This window comes from Glycine max, chromosome 2 (assembly GCF_000004515.6).
Source record: "Glycine max cultivar Williams 82 chromosome 2, Glycine_max_v4.0, whole genome shotgun sequence".
NCBI lineage: Eukaryota > Viridiplantae > Streptophyta > Magnoliopsida > Fabales > Fabaceae > Glycine > Glycine max.
Window position 1 is genome coordinate 8,651,619 of NC_016089.4, and position 19,083 is coordinate 8,670,701.

Below are 19,083 nucleotides of genomic sequence, written 5' to 3' on the forward strand. Positions count from 1 at the left end.
AATAAATACCCAATAATCTATTAAAAAATACTGGATACTATCCCACATGCATAAAATAATAATTATTGTCAATTCAATTCTTCAGGATTGAATTATAATAACAAGAAGAAGATCTATCCCTCTCCATTAGAAATGTATAAATAAATAAATTACTGTAAAGAGCATAAGGGATGGGTCGATCCTCATGGGGCTGCAAAATCCTGGCTTTGTGTCGTAAAGTGGTCTTTTTTTTATTGATTCAGTCCCCATATAAGATTGTGTACTAATGTAGAATCACTGAAACAAAAGAATCTCTCTTCTTTTCATCCAAATGTAACATGATCACATGGATGGTTCCCTTTCCTTTCGTTCCCTTCATCGCTTTCAATCTCTTATGAAATCCTTGATTAGAGTTTAATTTGTGTTTTTATTAGAATTAAAATTGCACCAAAAGAAAATTATAGTAGGAAAATATAGCAATAAGTCAGGAAGGTTTAATTGATTGATTATTTGACACATACTCTCATTTATTAAAATTCGTTCAAAATTATAAAATCAAGAAAAATTAGTTAAATATGATGTGAAATTCACAATGTTTTAAAAAAAATTAATAAATTTTAATAACAAAAAATACAGTAGATATTAAAAAAAGTGTGTTAAAGATCAAATGTGTACTTAGCATTTATTGTTAATCTTTGACTCAGTTATATACTTTTATTTCCTGTGCTCTCACAAGAGTTTAATCTTCCTTCTTTTGTTTTAAATTTTAAGAGCAAATAGTTTATACATATATAGATAGTATAAATTATTTTTACACTATTATTTGATAATAAATATTAATTGTTATGTATAGTAAGCTTAGCGTGACAATTTTTCTATGCGTGCATAGAAAATTGTTTGATTATAGATAATTTTTTCATATTATTAAATTGATGCAAAAATTTATGTTGTAATATTATTTCTCGACACTGTCTTCCTCAACGCATCACATAAGTCATAAGGTAATGCGTTGTCAAGTGTATTCGAAATAAGTCTTGACATACTATTTTAGTTAATTATTAAATTTTTCTTTCATCAGCTAAAAAAATATTTTAAAACATTTACTTTTAACTTTTTTATATTTAATTACATTTTTATTCTTAAATTTTTTTATTAATTTTTCATTTCACTATTTTTTATAAGATAAGGTTTAACTTTCTTCTTCTTCTTCCGCTTATAAGATAGAATTTTTATTGGTTTCACCCTTCTATTACATAAACTATTGATAATGGTAGATAATAAAATTATCTTATTCTTATTATTCTTTTTTTGGATATTTTTATATATTACACTGTTTATTTTAATTATTATACTATTTATAATATTCATTTTATTATTCAACATTATATTTCAAGGTATTGATATTTATAGATGATACATTTATTTTATTATTTTTATATGACATTGTGTATTTTAACCATTATGCTATTTATATTATTTATTCTATTATTTCTAGTTCAAGATATTTAAACTACTACACTGATAAACCTAAAAGAAGCATGACATCTACTTAAGTGTATGTTGTTTTTACTTTATTTTAAACATATTTTTAAAGATATTTTAAGATATAATACAAGACTAACAATAGAATACACATGCAGTATAAAATATATACAATAATTGAAACTAAAAATATAATTAAAATAAATTATCTATAAATATAAAATTATAAGACTTTAAAATTAATTAAAAATTAAAAAATATAAATATATTTATTTTTATCATTTTACATTTATAATTTATTTTAATAAATAATTTTATCAAATATTTATAATTTAATAAATTAACTTATCAACTTTTAATTACCAATTACTTTATGTTAAAAAAGAAACAGAAAACTACCCATTGCTGGTTAGATTTTTAGATTCTAACGAAATTTTCAAAGTATATATAATTTAAGTTTATTAATGCTATACTTTTTTGTATTAAGTTTATACAAATGAATATAATAAAATATATCAAATAAGTAAAAAAAAATATCACATCAACTATATAAAAAAAATATCACATCAAGTTGAACAAGGCTAAAGTTGTGTCGTATAACTAGAAAATTGACAGAATTTTGCTCTATTTACTAGTTACTAGTCCAAGTGAAATTCACTGCAAAAAATAAAAATGTAACAATATTGTGGCAGACAGAGAGTACTGAGATGTACGGTAACTAAGTGTATTGCCACACTCATCCAAACATAGCAGTGTCACACGAGCTCTGCACCATTCACACGTATCTGTCATTGCCAAAGATATTTATTTACTTCCACTCTGTAATCAATCGATCCGCTCCTATTTGCATTAAACCACACTTTCATTTCATTTGGTATTTTGGTTAGAGAGAAATTGGTCAGTATATAAGCCTATATTTAAATCAACTTATATTTTGTAACATATATGTATGGATATACTTTCAAAACATGTAGAATCACCGTTAAAACTATAAACAATATACTTACACGCTCATATTAATCAGTACTATTCATTATTTCTCAAAATCACTTCTCACATATCAATTTGATCAAGTATTTTGTGTGTGTGTGTGTACACTTTGGGTATGTTTAACCAGTTATTTTAGTTAATTTGTAGTGTTTTTTACTAAGTGATAACCCTGTTTGACTTGATTATGGAATGGTAAAACTCTTTACCTTAAAAGGGAGATATAGAGAGAATATCAAATGTTAATTGGGTAGAAATTTTACACAAATTATCACTCTTTTTAAATAAATCTTTCATGAAACGGAAATATTTTTCTAGTTAATCCATACAGGTAATTATATTTAAAAAAAAAACATTTCTGATGTTAATTCAAAAAAAATTACTTTATTTTTTAGATTTAACATAGCGACAAATAATTTTATTAAATACATATATTTTAATATTCTAATTTATCGGTGACGGTGAGTTTTGTAAATACTATGACCCGAATTCAGTGCGTCCCAAGTAGGAAAACGATTACGAGGAAACATATTGCAAATGTTCATAACTTCATATCATATCATATCATATCACTGTGCTACCAATGTGGTTTAGCTAGCCATTATTAAGCACCAATCTTTTTCTTCTGAATATAGAAACTAACCAAATCTTATAGAGACAATTTTGCAGAGAAAAAAAGAGAGAGAGAGAGAGCGAAACTATATATAGTTTTTTTTTTAAACCCTTCTGATAGAGAAGTATAGAGATGCAAAAGAAAAATATTGAGTGTCTCCAATTTAAGTTGCTTGCTCAGTTCTGGCATTCTGTAATGAATCTGAGTTAGGCTTGACTTGGGGTTGAAAAACTTTGCAACTGCTTCATACTGATTCTCTTCCTCAAAAGGCTTTGACACATGTCGTACTGGTACCTGATTCAAATACTCTGTTTCAACATGTTCCTAAGATATGAAGCTTCCATATAAATTGCAAAAAAAATTCATATTAACACAGCAGCTATCATGTTAATACTTTTAATTGGTTAGTTTCTAGATTATCTGCAAATAATACAGCAAAAAAATTCAAATATACCCGTCCATTTCTGACATTTGAATATCCATGAAGCAAACATAAAAAATTGTGAGGCAATGGAAGCATTTCTAGTGCAGCTTTGCCATGAAGGGTTGCTTATTAGTTATAACAACAGAAGTTACGTAACATGAGCAAGAATTGTCAACGGTGAACCATGTTAGAAGATTTGAAATGGCACGTTAATTACTCCATGGCCAATATATTGTGCAAGATGCCATCTGCAACCAAATTTTGAAAAGAAGATTTGAAATATCTGATAGGTGTATGTATCTTTAATTCACATTATATATAGAAAATAGTAATTTCTGAAAAAAAAAATCTATATTATAATTTTCTCTGTAAATTAACCTGAACATGTTCTCTATGATGAACCTTGGGATGTAGGGATATGTGTCAAAGCCTTTTGAGGAAGAGAATCAGTATGAAACAGTAGCAAAGTTTTTCAACCCCAAGCCTACCTCAGACTCATTACAGAATGCTAGAACTGAGCAATCAACTTAACTGGAAAAACTCATAAAAAGAAACAGCCTTATTGATGCTATCAGTTCATATTAGTTAAAATGAAAAATGTAGTGAATAACAAAAAAAGATTCAAAACAGATTTTTCCCCACAAAATATTACGAGGTCAGAAGAAGTAGCTGCCATGATTGATGCATAACTGAAATTCTTAAAGCATTCCCATTTTTCACATCATTATGATGTTGAACTACAATGGTGATGCTCTAAGAATGTTCAGTTAGGTATCAAGAAAGGAAGGTAGTGGAAACTCTTTTCTTATAAGGTGTGTCGAGGAAGGAAGGAAGGAAGGAATGAAGGAAGAAGTCAAGAATGGTGGGAATGAATGAACCTGAGGTGCTTGGATGAGTCTATTTATCAATGCATTAGTAGTGTGTGTTGTGTGGTGTGTCCAATTAGTCAATTACCACCAAATTAAATCTCACCCTTCAAAGAGAACCTTCCGGATCAAGTAGTAATTTCCAACGTTCTTCTTCTCATACATAGTACTTGTGCATGGTCATTCAGAGCAAAATGATAAGGTGCACTGCATTTAGGCGGAAAAACTGTGTTGTGTGATACCAATTAATCAATTAATTAACAATGATGCATCATCAAGCAAGGTCATTTCATGTAATATATCTGAACTTGAGTTTGGATATGAGAGGGCCATTTAATTACCTTGTGGTTAATTGTGAAGAAATGACAATATCATGGTAGCTGTTATCACTTTGCATTGGTCTTAATTTGTAGATACTTTTGTGATTTTGTAATGTTTAAGTGTTGTGTTCTTTTCTTATGTTGGGTCAATTTATAGAATAATAAATTGGCCACCAGCTTGCTTCCCTACTTAATAGTACTCATCTTATTGAAGTGAATGATGAATCACATGGGGTGGATCATACTAATGAAATGTTTTTTAAACATTTAACTGGTAAAGGGACCACTTCTTATGCAACTGTAATCTTCTCACTAAAATTAAGGTTTCTTCTAAATTTATACATCTAATTCAAGTGTTACTTTTCTTTCTAAATCATTCAATTTCATTTTGATAATTCTTTCTTTATTATGACATATATTACTCCATGATACGGTGGAACAGCCTGTTTGTTGAGCATCGCTTTCACGGTGGAAGGGAAAAATTGATTCCCACGCACATTTCTAATGCTAATTTTTTAGTTTTTAATCTCAGTTACAATCTAACAAACACTTAATCTTGAAGAGAAATCAAGGGACTAGACACAAATGATTAATGTGTTGAAATTAAGGTTAAATTGTTCAGATATTATTTGAGTTTGATCACTAATGAAAATAGTTTTTATCAGGTTTTATTTATATTTCGACCTAACTCTGAATTAGTCAAGATCTCTTTTTCATGATGAATCGAAAGGTTAAGACAAAAAAATCTTGAAAAGTAATTTTAGTTTATTATTAAATCATTAATATCATTCCTTGGTGGAGATGGATTTTACATTGTACCTTTCTAAATTATTTATCTCTTTAAGCAAAAGTCATACTTTAACATAACTCATGATCATGGTAATCCAAAAAAATAAAAGAATTATTTCTCTCTTTTTGCCCTTCTCTGCACCCTTCATTAAAACTCCTATCTTCTCTTCTTCAAACCAAACTTTCTTTCCCAGATTAAAAAAAAAAAAAGCACTGTTAGGCAAATTGGTCTATATAGACCTACATTTAAATGACCTTATATTTATAATGTTTTGATAGACTTTCGGAACATAATCCGTTAAAATTGTAGACATGGTTTAAAATATGTGCTAGCGTGTTTAGTAATTTTATGGCAATATTAACTTTACGACATTTATATTGTCCAGGTACAAAAACAATATTTTGTAACTTCTACGATAAAGGAAATTTCAGTTGAATATGAACTGTTAAAAAATATCCTCGTTGTTTAATAGTGGTAATACCATCAAATTAACGAGAATGACTTGAATGGGTTGAGATTCATACCAACTTGCTAACTTTCTTCGTTTTCTCTTTAATTGTGTTTCACAAAATGCAATGAGTACATAAATTCAAAATCAAAATACATCACCTAACTAGATTGACTGCCAACTAAATGAAATATTTGCTCCTGTCCAAACTGTCCCAAATCCCACATCCCAAGTAGCAACAAAAACTCAAAAAAATATCAATGATGTAAGAGCTTTATTACTCTACTTTGAAACTTGATGCTTTAATTGCTTTACATGATTTTCATGTGTGCCTGGTAGTCTTCCACCAGAGAAGTAACCATCTGCTGATAATATGATGAGAAAAGAAACTGCAAGCCAAGAAGAAACCACAAAATAGCATGCATCATAGCTAACATCAGTGAGGATTATTGGTCTACGTCTGTCCCAAGGTCACCCCACCGCACATTGTGTCTGGCTGCAAGATAGTGAGCACCAACAGGACCCCTACTACCATAAGGATAGTACTCTGGAATTATCTTCTTCTCTTCAAGCTCCTTCAGTACAGGTGTAAAGAGTGACCAAGCAGCATCCAGTTCATCGCTACGTATAAAGAGTCTTCTTTCTCCTTCAATGGCATCCAGAAGTAGCCTCTCATAAGCATCTGGAATCTCCTTTGAATATCTGAAATGAAAATTAAAATGTTAGCTAAAGTTAAAGTGATCACAAAAATGTCATCTATAAATGACATTTTATTATCTGCCTGCCAAAATGCCCGATTTCATTTGTGTAGCACGAAATAACCTGCATTTATGGAGTCATTGGAGTGGCAAAAAACATGCCCCAAAGATTAGATGGACATTGGATCAATGTTAACATATTTTGCCACCAGTTTAAGGTGAGAATAAGGTGAATGTCAGTTAATAATCTAACAAGTGTATTTCAGGGGTCCCATAAAGTTAATTTAGAGTAAAAGGAAAATACCTTGCTGCGTAGTGAAGATTCAGATTACTGCGGTCCAACTTCATTCCCAGACCTGGAACTTTGTTGTTTATCTTCAAATATATAGCCTCGTCAGGCTGAACTCTTATAACAAGTTCATTTGTAGCCCGATCAAGATCAGTACCAAAATTCCGATTGTACAGATTACCTGGTACATGCCTGAACTGTACCCGTATCTCAGCTCTGAACCCAAAACAACATAGCAGTGAAATATATTAAAAAGGGGGTGTGGAGACCTAGAAGTATAAAAAGAAGGTGGCATTAAACTAACATGGTAAAAAAGTAAAATTTATTTCCTCCACTTACCTTTTGTTGTGTAATGCTTTCCCAGCCTTCATTAGGAAAGGTACCCCATCCCATCTTGCATTATCTATGAAGAGGGCAGCTGCAGCAAATGTTGGAGTTAAGCTGCCGCTTGGTACAGTTTTGTCATCAACGTATGCTGGATATGTTACGCCTCCTCTTGTGTGGCTCTTATACTGACCTATAACCATATCATCAAGTCGCAGGGGTCTCATTGAACGAAGAACCTTGACCTGACATCCATTAGGTAATTGAAATTCTGGTGGAAAAAAAAACTACGACTATTTAGAAAATTGAGTTAAAGTTATATAATCATGTGAGACCTTTTCATTTCTAATATCCTCGGCATCCAAACTAACAGGGGTTTCCATTGCAAAGAGTGCTAGTATTTGAAGTAAATGATTCTGCATAATGTCTCTTATGATACCATAATGGTCAAAGTACCTACACATGGTACAGATATGAAAATGTATAAGAATCCCCATTATAAGAACAGAAAGTGTGAAAGCTGTTAAGGAATAAAGGTTACCCGCCACGCCCTTCAGTGCCAAAATCTTCTGAGAATATCAACTGTACATTTCTTATATATTGCCTTGACCATAATGGTTCAAAGATGAGATTTGAGAATCGGAGAACAGAAAGATTTTCCACAAGCTCTTTCCCAAGATAGTGGTCAATCCTGTATAATATTTCCCATTTTATAAAATGTACTTTACAATCTTAAAGTTGAATTGAAGATTATCAGTTTTAGTTAGAAAACCTGAAAATTTGATCCTCTGTCAGATACTGCTTGAGTGATCTAGTTAATGCAGCTGAAGAATCTGAATCACGACCAAAAGGCTTTTCAACAATGACCCTGGTCCAACCATTGCCAGAAGAAGCTGACAAGCTTGCACATTTAACAGCATCTATGAATATATTAGGAGGAATTGAAAGATAAAACAGGCGATTAGAAGTTCTCCCACCCTACAAAAACAATTTTCATATTCAAAAGTATGGTTAAAGTCTGATTGTAAAAATGCTCAGATTAGCTTCAACTAGGCAGACAAAAAAAAAATAGAAAATACAAAAATAAGGTACTTTCACTGTTCATATATAGACTTGGTGCAAATTAAAATAGCTTGCAAAAAAAAAAAAACATAAAAAAGTGCAGAGGGGGAGAAGAAAAGAAAGAATACAAGTGTGTCTAAGGAAACACAATAACCAAACATTTAAACTTATTCATTCCAATTGCAACATGAACAAAATGTTTTTTCTTAATAATGTCATCTAGCATTGTTATATTCAAAGAGTTGGAGTGTCAATGGAATTATGGCCAATTGGTCATACAGCCAAAAGTAAAACGCCATAAGATGCAGCAGATATCAACTATAGAGATAACCAATATATAATAGCTAATTTGTTCAAAGTCTTTCTTGTTTTCTTTATTCTCCACCCTCTTTTTCTTCATCTTTTTCATTTGCTTCTTGACAAGTGATTTTGCTTTCAAGTGAGAAATTGTATTTTGTTCCCATTAATAAAATACTACTGCTTCAAAAAACTTCATTTAAAACAGTGCTTGCTTCTTAGTTCTTACAGGAGGAATATGAACCACATTAAGTTAGTGACTACCGTCATTTCAGATTATTCCTTTTTCAACTACCTCATGTTCCTTCAGCTTCTTGTCTAGCGCTGCAAAGTTTTCCTGAGAATCATATTGACCAGAATGATAGAAACATCTTTTTAGAAATTGGTCCATCTTCTCATTGCAGTTTTCTCTGAAATTCCATAACACGAGTTTCCAAACATTAAAGATGTCCCCTAACTCTAAAAGCATAGTAAAAAGGGAGATATAATGATTACCTCTTATCAATTCTACAAGTGAGGGTCTTGCTAACCATATTTCTCAGTTCTGCATCAGTCATCTTACTTCGTGCATAACCATAGATGGTGAAGTGCTGCCATAAACCAAAGCCTTAGTTCAATCCAAACCACACAAATAAAAAAGAAAATTTTCCATCCAAATCCAACCTTAGGGAGACAATCCTCGTAGTAAAGCGCAAAGAGAGCCGGGAATATCTTCTTCTTAGCAAGGTCTCCAGAGGCTCCAACAACAGTAATACTAACACTGGACTCATTTTCATCCTTTTCAAAACCGTCTTCAGCCCGAGACTCCTCTGGGGACTTAACAGACAATAAGTCAGGCTTCAACTGCTTGTGAGAAGTGCCGTTTTCAACAGGGGTCACAGCAGCTGCTACTGTACCTACATTTACGAGCCGTATACATACTATCACTAAGGATTTCCCAAACCATATATTATAAGAATAAATAATATATGCACTACCAGTGTAAATATACCAACTTAGAGACTAAACTGATGGTTTATTCAGTAAGTTTGTTAATTTTTATAATAAACAGTTAAAAGTCATACTAATGATGATTTTTGATTGGTTGACAGGATAAAATTTGAAGCGGACATATATGCCTGATAAACTCATATTACGACATAAACACACATTTCCAATTCTCCCATCTCTCCCTAACACATCCCAAATCCGTATTTGAAAGTGCCCATGAGAAAAGATTAAAAATTTAAGAGAAACTCAGAAAAGGGTATAAGAAAAGTCAAAGAAGAAGAGCGAACCTTCCTGCTGCTGGGTGAGAACGGGAATCTGATAAGTTTGGGGTTGAGATTTGAGAGAAACCTTGGAGGGGAGAAAGCGCTGTGAGAAGGTGAGGCGTTGAAGGTAAGCGAGGTTAGACGACAGAGGAGAGGGTTGCAACGACGACGAGGAAGAGGAAGTAGCGAGTGAACGACAATGAGTCGAATAAAGCGCAGTGGCCATGAGGGATGAATAATTGGGAAGGGAAGAGAGGAGAAAAAGGGTTAATAAGAGAAAGGGTGTGAGTTCGGAGAGAACGAGAGAAAGTCCCTTGAGATCTCCGAAGGGATGCTTGTCCTTTCCCTTCACTCTATTAGGTTTCTTTTTCTTTTTTTCTATACTCTTCTTAGGTATGCAAATTTTGCATCCAATAGGTTTAGCTTAATTCATAGCACGCCCAATTTGTAAAACCAAACTTGAATTCGATTTTTGTTGAATACATTTTTGGAAAGGAGGCTAAATAAAAAAATTATTCATATAATCAACCCAAATGATTCAAACTTCTGAGAATATCTCATTATTTCATAGGATATCAAAGACTCTAATTTACACGGTTTAACAAAAAAAATTGTGTTTTGTCTTTGCTTTATGTCCCGTCGCAGTGCACCTAACCAAATTTTGAATTTTTCTCAATTTAATAACAATTTCCAAATTTTTTTTCCAAACTCGTACAGTCGTACTGCATGTCTGCGTCTGCATCATGAAAAGTGCCTCACTTGCGTCATCATATTAATAGTCAGCAATAAACATATTAAAGTCAATGAAAAATAAGGTTAAGCAAAATTAAAAAGAAAAATTATATATGAATAATACAAAATATTTTTATATTATTATTATTATCATTTAATTATAAAAGAAAAATGTAGAATTCACGAATAAGTTTCATATCAAAATTGTATTGAGAACTAATCAATAAATTTGGGGTCCACAAGGTAAAGAAAGCACTTTGGTTTTCCGCTAAGCAACCTTATTTGTCAAATCCAAACACAGTTTGAGCTCACAGGTTGTGGATAAGTTGCAATCTAATAGTAAATCTAAAAGACAAGGGTGGAAAACTGAGTTGCCAAGCACAGGGAATGAGAGAGGAGAAAACTCTTTTCTCTTTTCCATCTTGGACTTTGGTATCAACATTAATTTTTAAGCGAATCTTGTGTTCAACCTCTAACCAAGATGCAAAGTGTTGGGGATAAAAACCACATAATAATAATAATAATTCAAACGCAAACTTGTCATCCAATGAACATTTTTTTAATACTACACTAAATGTGAAGCCATTGGTGGCAAATAAATATATACTTGAAATTATTTACAGTGGCATACATTAAAATCTTGGTATAAGGATACCACCTCAAGAAAGAGTAAACTAAGATAAAGAGCCTAAGCTGTGACTTGCTAGTGTTGAGTGCATGAATGAGGAGCAAAGGATGTTTGTGGAGTAGACACATTCGTGACTGTTTTGAACCTGAACGACACTGCCACCATGACCAAGAAGCTTTGGCAACAAGAACTCGAATCAGATCAAAGCAGCAGTGGAAAATGCTTGTGCTGGCGTGGCACAAACCAAAGAATGGGAGTGTCATCCCTAAATCAAAAACTTTCCTTCATAACTGATCATTCATTCTTAAAGCTTCACATTAATTTTCTAAGATGGAAGTTTGGGAACAAGGGAATGCATATTTACCAAGAGAAGAGAAGAGAAGAGAAGAAAGATGTTGGTGGTGGTGAACAGAGCACCGAAACAGGGGAGGGGCAGAGCAACAATAACCAGGGAAGGAAGCAGAGAGAAGAGTGGTGGGCGTGGGAATGCAATGAAACTCAAGTGTTGATGGGTGACTCTCTTTATAGACAAGAGCCAAACACAAACAGAATGAGAATTCATTTCATTTTCAATGCATTGGTAGAGTGTTCAGTTAGCACCAAATTAAAAGGCATTAGAAAATGCAACATTATTACAATCCATAATCAAAAAATAGGCACAAGAAAGAAAGAAAGAAAAAAAAAATCATTAGTCGCCAAAGATGTTCTAATGGAGACTAGACAAATGTGCTGCAAGCCTACAAATTGTAGTAGCTGTAATTTTGGATGTAATTAAACTGTCCTGCAATTATTTCCCATCCTCGTACTCGTAGTGGACCACTATGACCAATTATTCATCCCATGGTCATGTAATGTTCCACCCTCTCCCTTGAAATTCACTAGGATTTGAGATTGGAATAGTATATATAAGATTTTAGGTTTTAACTTTGTTGTTATCATTCTACACAAAAAAGAAACCAAGAATGAAATTGGTCATGAAAGTAACAGCTAGTGTGGTCCAAAAGTGAATGGGAGCATAATTAATTAATTTCAATAAGCCAATAAACCAACAATTGTCATACTTTTAAAAGGTCAAGTCATTTTCATAAGCTTGCTTTTCCTTTGGTCTTTGGAGAATAATCAACATCTAATTGCTATTACATCCATGCACATTGCTAGTTCAGTTTTTATACATGTACCCTTCTAATTCACTTCAATTTATTTATAAATAGAATTAAATACATGTGATGTAAATTTGTCTAAATTAATTTTTGATAATTTTATAAATAAAATTTTCTGCTAATTGATATTTAAAATATGAATTATGAATTGATATAAAAATAATAATTTTATCTTTAATATTTTAATATGAAACTTTATAGACATAATTATGCAACTAATGCTTGAGATACTAAGAATGGTGAGATCCTTTATGGAGCAACAAACTTTGAGCTCTTGAGTCTTGATTGAAAGTATGATTTATCTAGAGAGTAAAGCATATTTTTGTGACGCATTCTCCTATAGTAGTCTTTAAAACTAAAAAAAAAAAAGTTTTTGAATTTTTTATTGTTTCATCTAAGTTTTTAAACTTAATTGCTTACAATCATTTGAATTATTAAACATATATTAATATTATCACTTAAGTCTTTTTAAAAATATTTGACGAATGTGAATCAATTATTTAATTGGAATTTCTTTAATTAATTGTAAGAACTAATTTAATACCGCTATACACTTTGATGGATTAAAATAATTATTTACTCTTATCTAAATTAAAGTATATGTCCATTTTCATTGCTGAGTGAGTCATTGTATAGATAATATAGTAAATCATCAATTTCTCTCATGAAGTATATATCATTGTCAATATTATTCCTTGAAATTAATACCTTATTAAAAATGTATTTTAAGAATAAATTTTAGTTTCACATCAATACAGATAAAATTTTCTGCTTAATCTGATTCTTAAAGCTATATAATAAGAGCCAAAGCATTACTTAGTTAGACCCAATAACTCTCACGTGTAGCTGCCATGATTGATGCATAACTGAAATTCTTAAAGCATTCCTAATTTTCACATCATTTTGATGATGGGAATGCTTTAAGAATTTCCAGTTAGGTATCAAGACTGAGAAGGTAGAGGGAACTCTTTTCTAAGAAGATGTATTGAGTGGTGAACAGAGCAACGAAACAGGGGAAGAAGGGTGAGAGCATCAACAACAAGGAAGAATAAAAAACAACGCAAAGAAGAAAAAAGAGAGAGAGAGAGAGAGAGAGAGAGAGAGAGGAGGAGTGAATGAATATGGAAATTGGTCGAGGTGGAGACATTTTATAGACAAGGTCAAGGAGGTCCCAATGGGAATTTCACACTGAAAAAAATAAATTAAATAGATGGACAAAGCAACGAAATTGTAGAGAAAGGAGTGAATAATTCCAACGTTCCGTAGTACGTACTTTTATGAATCTGCATGGACATTTAGGGCAAAATGACAGTGTTGCATTGTATGTGGTGCTTGTTTGTTGCTTTTTGTAAAATGGGACTTTCACACTTAATTGAACCACATAGATTAGTAAATTACCCCACATGCATGTTCCATTATCATACAAACTCTGGCATGTTTAACATGGGTTGCTGTGCCAATGACACATTAGCCAAAATGATAGTAGTGAACAACCCACTCGTTAAACAAATGTTCTTCTCCGTCTACTTTTGTAACCTCTTCTTGCCACTAATTAATTGCACTAAGCCAATAAACCAATAATAGTCATACTTTTAAATTGTCAAGTTGTTTTCATAAGCTTTTCCTTTTGAAAATAATGAACATCTAATTGCTATTAGATACATGCACGGTGTAACTTTTCTGTTCAAGTGCGTGCATCATTTAGGTAAGAATTTCCTATTCACATGCTAAAGCATCAACAAATCTATTCAATTATTTTCTGACAATTGGCCCAGCTAGCAAAACCAGAATGTAAACCATTCCATTATTGTTTTTATTTAAAATAATAAAAACTAATATAATTTAGGCTTAATTTTATCAGACAATAAAACCTAAGCTAATAATGAATTTAAGTTATAGTATTTCTCTTCTCCTTAATTATCCTTTTGGTTCTCATATAGTGTTTGAGCAATATGAATCTGGTACCTTTTTAATTGTTTAATCAGAAATGCTATTGACATGCACTCTCATTCATATTATTTTATCGGTCCTTAATTATAAGATTTTTTTTAAAAAAAATTATAAGATTTTTTTTTAATTTCTAGATGAATTATTTTTTTCCTACATACTTTTATTTAAGTATTCTCTCTTCAAACATTAATAAAAAACAAATAAGTGGATAAAGAGAATAAAATAGTAATTTTTGAATAATAGTATAAATAATTGATAAATTTAATATGATAACTATTTTTCTTAAAGGGTGTGAATTAGTTAAAAATATCTTATAATTAGGGATGAAGGAAGTATATTTTTAACCCTCACTATGATTATGATTGAATGAAATTTATTGAATATTATTAATTTTGATGGATAATGTTTCTCATTTAATGTTTATCTTTCCATTTAGAACTCGAACCCACAAAAATTGATAAACTTTGGCTTATCATAGAGAGCTTTAAAAAAAAGAGTGTGAAAGTGTGCTAAATTTAATTATAGTTTTTATAATTTAAATTGTACAATTCTCAAACTTGAGCCCAAGACACCTAAGTCCATGTCAACATGATCGTAAAACAGGACAAATAATAAAATTACTATACCACTTAGAGTGTGTTTAGATTAAGGAGAATATACTCAGGAAAAAAATATTAAGGAGAATAGAACAGATTTTTTATTGTATTATTTATATTTATTAAATTTTCCCTCTTAATCACTAAAATCAAATTTAGTTTTCTTTTGCTTTGTTCTACAGAAAAATTATAATATTTTAAAAAATTTATATAATTTAATCTCAAAATTTAAATTTAATCTCAAAAAATAAAAAAAAGTGTGATAAATCTATCAATCTATTTAACTTCCATTTGTTATCATTAATGAAAGAATCAAAAATAATTATTTACCCAAAATATAATTTAATCTTCATCTTCTCTATTAGACTCATACTTTGGGTCTCAAATTACGAGTAAATTATATTTTGGATGACAAACATTTTATTTGAATTTTATATTTTGAGTAAATTATATTTTGAATAATCGTTTTCGTATGTGTTTCCTTTTTTATCTCTCTTCCTAATTTTTCTTTATAATAATAATAATAATATATTTTCTCTTTTTTCACTCTCTTAGTGGGTGTCAATTAGCATTTGGATGTCTAAATATAATTTTCCATTTTAAAATTAGCCACGTCACCTATATATTCGTGCTTCGTAATTGTTCGGGTGCATTACTGAAATAGCCCATTCGAATAAAAGATTAGTTAAGTTGAATTGTAGATATGATTAATCACAACATTAACACGTAGAAAAATAACCAGCTTATGAGATAATCCTAGGGAAGAGACATGCCATGATGTCGTTCTGGAATGCAATGTAAAATGACACATGCAGATGCCTAGAAAAGATGAAGCCACTTCATTAATGTGATGAAATCCACTGAGATACAACTCAACTCTTCCAATTTGAACAACACACTACCCTCTAATTAACTCAAGAAAACAGAAGCCGGTGAAACTAATACAATAATAATACTCTAGGGTTGCTCAAACTGCAGGCAATGGCAATGTCAAGAGAGTCAAAACAAATGCTACCCGATGAGGTTTCTCCCCTGGGACGGAGAAGAACCACAATGAGTGGCCCATAAAATAGGGCGAATAAAATTTCTAATTCTACTCAATTTCTACTCCACAAAATTGCAGGCCGGGGAAACCTCACAGTACCACAGCAACCTTTTCTTGGGAACCAAACGCGGAAGGATGAGCAATCAGGGGCTCATAGTGGTCAGCTCCAGCACCGCACCAACCTGTATGTGGAAATTCGCTTAGAAATTTCATTAAAATAAAATAAAAATTAAAGGAAAAAATAGAGAAAACAAACTACTGCTGAAAGCTTGAGCAAAAATGGCCATATCTATTAAAATATTTTGCTCTCCATTACCTGTTCCTTTCATGAAAAGGAAAAAAGGAGGTTCATTAATTCGGCTCCTTGGACGATGTGGAAGGAAGAAAACACAATTTTCTTCATCGACCATGGCATCTGAACCATGTGCTTGCACCTGAAAATGATGAGCAAATTCAGATGGAAGCATGGTGACCGAAAATTACCCACCCACATGTACAAAAACTAAACTGCACAAAAAAAAGATGAATTTTTCCCTTTGCACCCATTATATTACGGGTAAATTATATCAGGAGAAACCACAATCAATACCCATATCAAAAAGTGGGAAAACAAGAAACTCGGATAATTATAAAAGAATTCCCAATTACAAAGTCATAATCAAGCCTTCCCAATTTATAAAGTCATAATCAAGCCTACAGGAAGAGTTATGACATTTCAGCAAGCCACTGCCTTGCATTCACATAACAGATGGTACTCACTCTAACACACAGTACTACTTTATAAATGCACAGAAGCAAATAAATAATTGAATCTGTCACACGGATATATCTGCAAATGCAGGCCAGAACTGAATAGTTCATTTAAAGTGGCTCTTTAAGGTCCCATCAATCTAGCAATTAGTTCCTGGAATGCAATTGAAGAAAACCCCAGACATGGATAATAAATATATTATGAAAACCTCTTAATAATAAAGTTCATTTTTCTTAAAAAAAATTATTTAATTTCAATTTGCTTTTACTAGATGAGAACTGTCATGCAGCAGCAGAAAGAAATTAAAGTTTTTCTCTAATATACACCGCACATCAAGCAGGAGCGCATAAAGATTGTCGCCAAATAATAATTTTCTGAAAATGACTACCTAATGAATAAGAGGATAGAGATTGCACAAAATTTAAAAAACAGCAGGTGAAACATCTTAATTGAAAGAATACAAACAAACACCAAAAGCAACTCAAGTGTCCACTGAAGGGCATTCATTACCACATATATCTCTCTCTTGAACTCTGTAGCAAGGCATTCAATTGCAATATCATCACCGAAAGCTGCAGCACGACCCTCTCTATTCTCATCTACAGATAATAAACCCTCCTCAGTATATTGCAAAGTGATGATATCATATTCATCATCAGGAGAACCAGAGATCAACATGTATTTGGCCCAACTTGGACCATCATTCACAGGAACACATCTCTCTTTGTAAATAGACTCCGCCGCCATTTCTCTTCAATCACAAAAACAACACATAGTAAAGAAAACAACCAAAACCAATCACAACAAACAGCACATTCTTGGAACTTCCATGCCCCATTTCAACACTTCTCACATCGAAATAAGTTAAAATCATAAATCTCTTTACAGCAAAGAAAAAGAAATGCAGCTCAGAAACAAATCAAACAAAACAACTTTCATTCTTTAGTTTCTCTCGTCTTCATATAAATTGTAGCTGTGAATCTTCTAATGTAACTAACAAAGTAAACTTCTACGCCTATAATCTCAACATTTCTGAAACCCTAAAAAAAGAAAACGAACGGAATAGGATTAGGACTAGTTCAAAATATTATGAAATGAAACAATTAAAACGTAGACAAACTCATTCTTGCTTTTCCTCTTTTCAATTTAAACAAATAAAAATGATTGAAACTTCTAACGATTCAAAAGCACATAGAAAAAAAAACGAATGAAACTCGTAACGATTCAATACCTTTGCATGCCGAGGTGAACAAGCTCTTCGATGGCCGAATCAAGAGCGAATCGATCCTCCTTCTTCGCCAACAACTTCACCTCCTGAACGACATGAATCCCCCAACCGTTCTTCAGATCCGGCGAGTACATGTGCCGAATCGCGTCGTCGATTGCTTCTCTCTCCTCAAAACTCACAGATCCGAGATCCTCCAAGAACCGCGCCACCGTCCGCCGCCGCAGCTCGCGCGCGTCCACGTCCTCGCCGCTCATCGCCTTCCGCGACGCCGTGAACAGGCAGTTTCCGTCGGCGGAGACCTCGCCGCCGTGAGAGAGCCGGAAGACAACAGATCTGAGGGCGGAGGAAGACGGCGGCGGCGACGACGACGAGTCCTCCTCCTCGGGCGGAGGCTTCCAGAGCACTCCCTTGGCGTGGAGCCTCTGGAGGTGGCGCCGCTGCTGCTCCTCCAGACCGACGACCTCTTCCCAGCCGCCGCCGGCGAAGGGCCCGCCACCGACGTTGGCCGAAACGACGAGATCTACGGTTCCGATAGGTTCTGGTTTGGGATCCCGCCACGGAAGCGCAGCCGGGGGCGAACCTTGGAATGGTTCGGCGACGGTGGTTGAGTCGCAGAGAAGCTTCCCCATTGCGATGAATGAAAGAATGTGTGCGATTACCGTTTTCTCTTCTTTTTTTTAGTCAAAATTTTCTTGATTATTCGGAAAGAAAGAGTTTGGTGGGTTTTCTTGTTCCTGTGTGTGTGCAACGGGAAAGAGTTGCAGAAGAGAGAGAGAGAAGAGAGAGAGTAGGGTTAACGGATAGATGGACGGAGCGGGAGAGTTAGACACGTGGATCAATGTGAACGTTAACGTTATTATGACCTTTCTCGCCCATATAAATATAATATAATATATATATATATTAATTACAAAAGTTAGTTATTGATTATTTATTATGTGGTTTCTAGAATATTCCCAAAGGATTCCGACAACTCATCTCCTCTGGTTACACTCTCCCAGCCACTACTATTTCAACATTAACTTCAAATCAAATAATGCTATTTCATTAGTTAATTTGAAAATATTGCCATTTTCATTAGTATTAAATTAAAAGTATCTCCAACTCCTTGTCTAAAAAAAAATCACCAACACACCAACCAACTCCAATTTTAACTACTTT

General features: G+C 32.6%; 2 protein-coding genes, 1 long non-coding RNA gene and 2 other non-coding genes across 5 annotated transcripts; all 5 read right to left on the reverse strand.

Annotated features, from left to right (window-relative positions):
- Window positions 1-2,986: 2,986 nt before the first annotated feature.
- On the reverse strand, window positions 2,987-4,675 carry LOC121173972 (uncharacterized). The gene is made up of 2 exons (XR_005889568.1): window positions 3,864-4,675; window positions 2,987-3,733 (listed from the first exon to the last, which is right to left on the reverse strand). It is a non-coding gene; the product is annotated as an uncharacterized lncRNA (long non-coding RNA).
- On the reverse strand, window positions 4,162-4,265 carry MIR1512C (microRNA MIR1512c). Its single transcript, NR_048912.1, has one exon. It is a non-coding gene; the product is annotated as a microRNA MIR1512c (primary transcript).
- Window positions 4,676-5,978: 1,303 nt separating the features above from the next.
- Window positions 5,979-10,594, reverse strand: LOC100793694 (glucose-6-phosphate 1-dehydrogenase, chloroplastic). The gene is made up of 10 exons (XM_003518620.5): window positions 9,857-10,594; window positions 9,243-9,475; window positions 9,075-9,169; window positions 8,875-8,989; window positions 7,993-8,198; window positions 7,762-7,911; window positions 7,556-7,676; window positions 7,236-7,465; window positions 6,912-7,112; window positions 5,979-6,611 (listed from the first exon to the last, which is right to left on the reverse strand). Exons 1-10 carry the CDS (start codon window positions 10,056-10,058, stop codon window positions 6,356-6,358), a joined length of 1,809 nt encoding a protein of 602 aa, XP_003518668.1. The 5' UTR covers window positions 10,059-10,594; the 3' UTR covers window positions 5,979-6,355.
- Window positions 10,595-13,208: 2,614 nt separating this feature from the next.
- On the reverse strand, window positions 13,209-13,297 carry MIR1512B (microRNA MIR1512b). The gene has a single exon (NR_048898.1). It is a non-coding gene; the product is annotated as a microRNA MIR1512b (primary transcript).
- A 2,417-nt stretch (window positions 13,298-15,714) lies between these two features.
- LOC100794218 (uncharacterized) lies at window positions 15,715-18,791 on the reverse strand. The gene is made up of 4 exons (XM_003518621.4): window positions 17,926-18,791; window positions 17,205-17,445; window positions 16,260-16,377; window positions 15,715-16,125 (listed from the first exon to the last, which is right to left on the reverse strand). The coding sequence occupies exons 1-4, from the start codon at window positions 18,549-18,551 to the stop codon at window positions 16,034-16,036; spliced, it is 1,077 nt and encodes a 358-aa protein (XP_003518669.1). The 5' UTR covers window positions 18,552-18,791; the 3' UTR covers window positions 15,715-16,033.
- Window positions 18,792-19,083: the final 292 nt, after the last annotated feature.

What these genes read in the sequence shown, in the direction of transcription:
- LOC100794218 (XM_003518621.4), bottom strand. Translation starts at nt 18,551, where the DNA reads ATGGGGAAGCTTCTCTGCGACTCAACCACCGTCGCCGAACCATTCCAA. An exon ending in GTTCACCTCGGCATGCAAAG is followed by an intron (nt 17,446 to 17,925) that starts GTATTGAATCGT and finishes TTGTGATTGAAG; the next exon opens with AGAAATGGCGGCGGAGTCTA. An exon ending in CCTTTTCATGAAAGGAACAG is followed by an intron (nt 16,126 to 16,259) that starts GTAATGGAGAGC and finishes TTCCACATACAG; the next exon opens with GTTGGTGCGGTGCTGGAGCT.
- LOC100793694 (XM_003518620.5), bottom strand. Translation starts at nt 10,058, where the DNA reads ATGGCCACTGCGCTTTATTCGACTCATTGTCGTTCACTCGCTACTTCC. An exon ending in TCTCACCCAGCAGCAGGAAG is followed by an intron (nt 9,476 to 9,856) that starts GTTCGCTCTTCT and finishes TCGTAAATGTAG; the next exon opens with GTACAGTAGCAGCTGCTGTG. An exon ending in AGAAGCTGAAGGAACATGAG is followed by an intron (nt 8,199 to 8,874) that starts GTAGTTGAAAAA and finishes TTGTTTTTGTAG; the next exon opens with GGTGGGAGAACTTCTAATCG.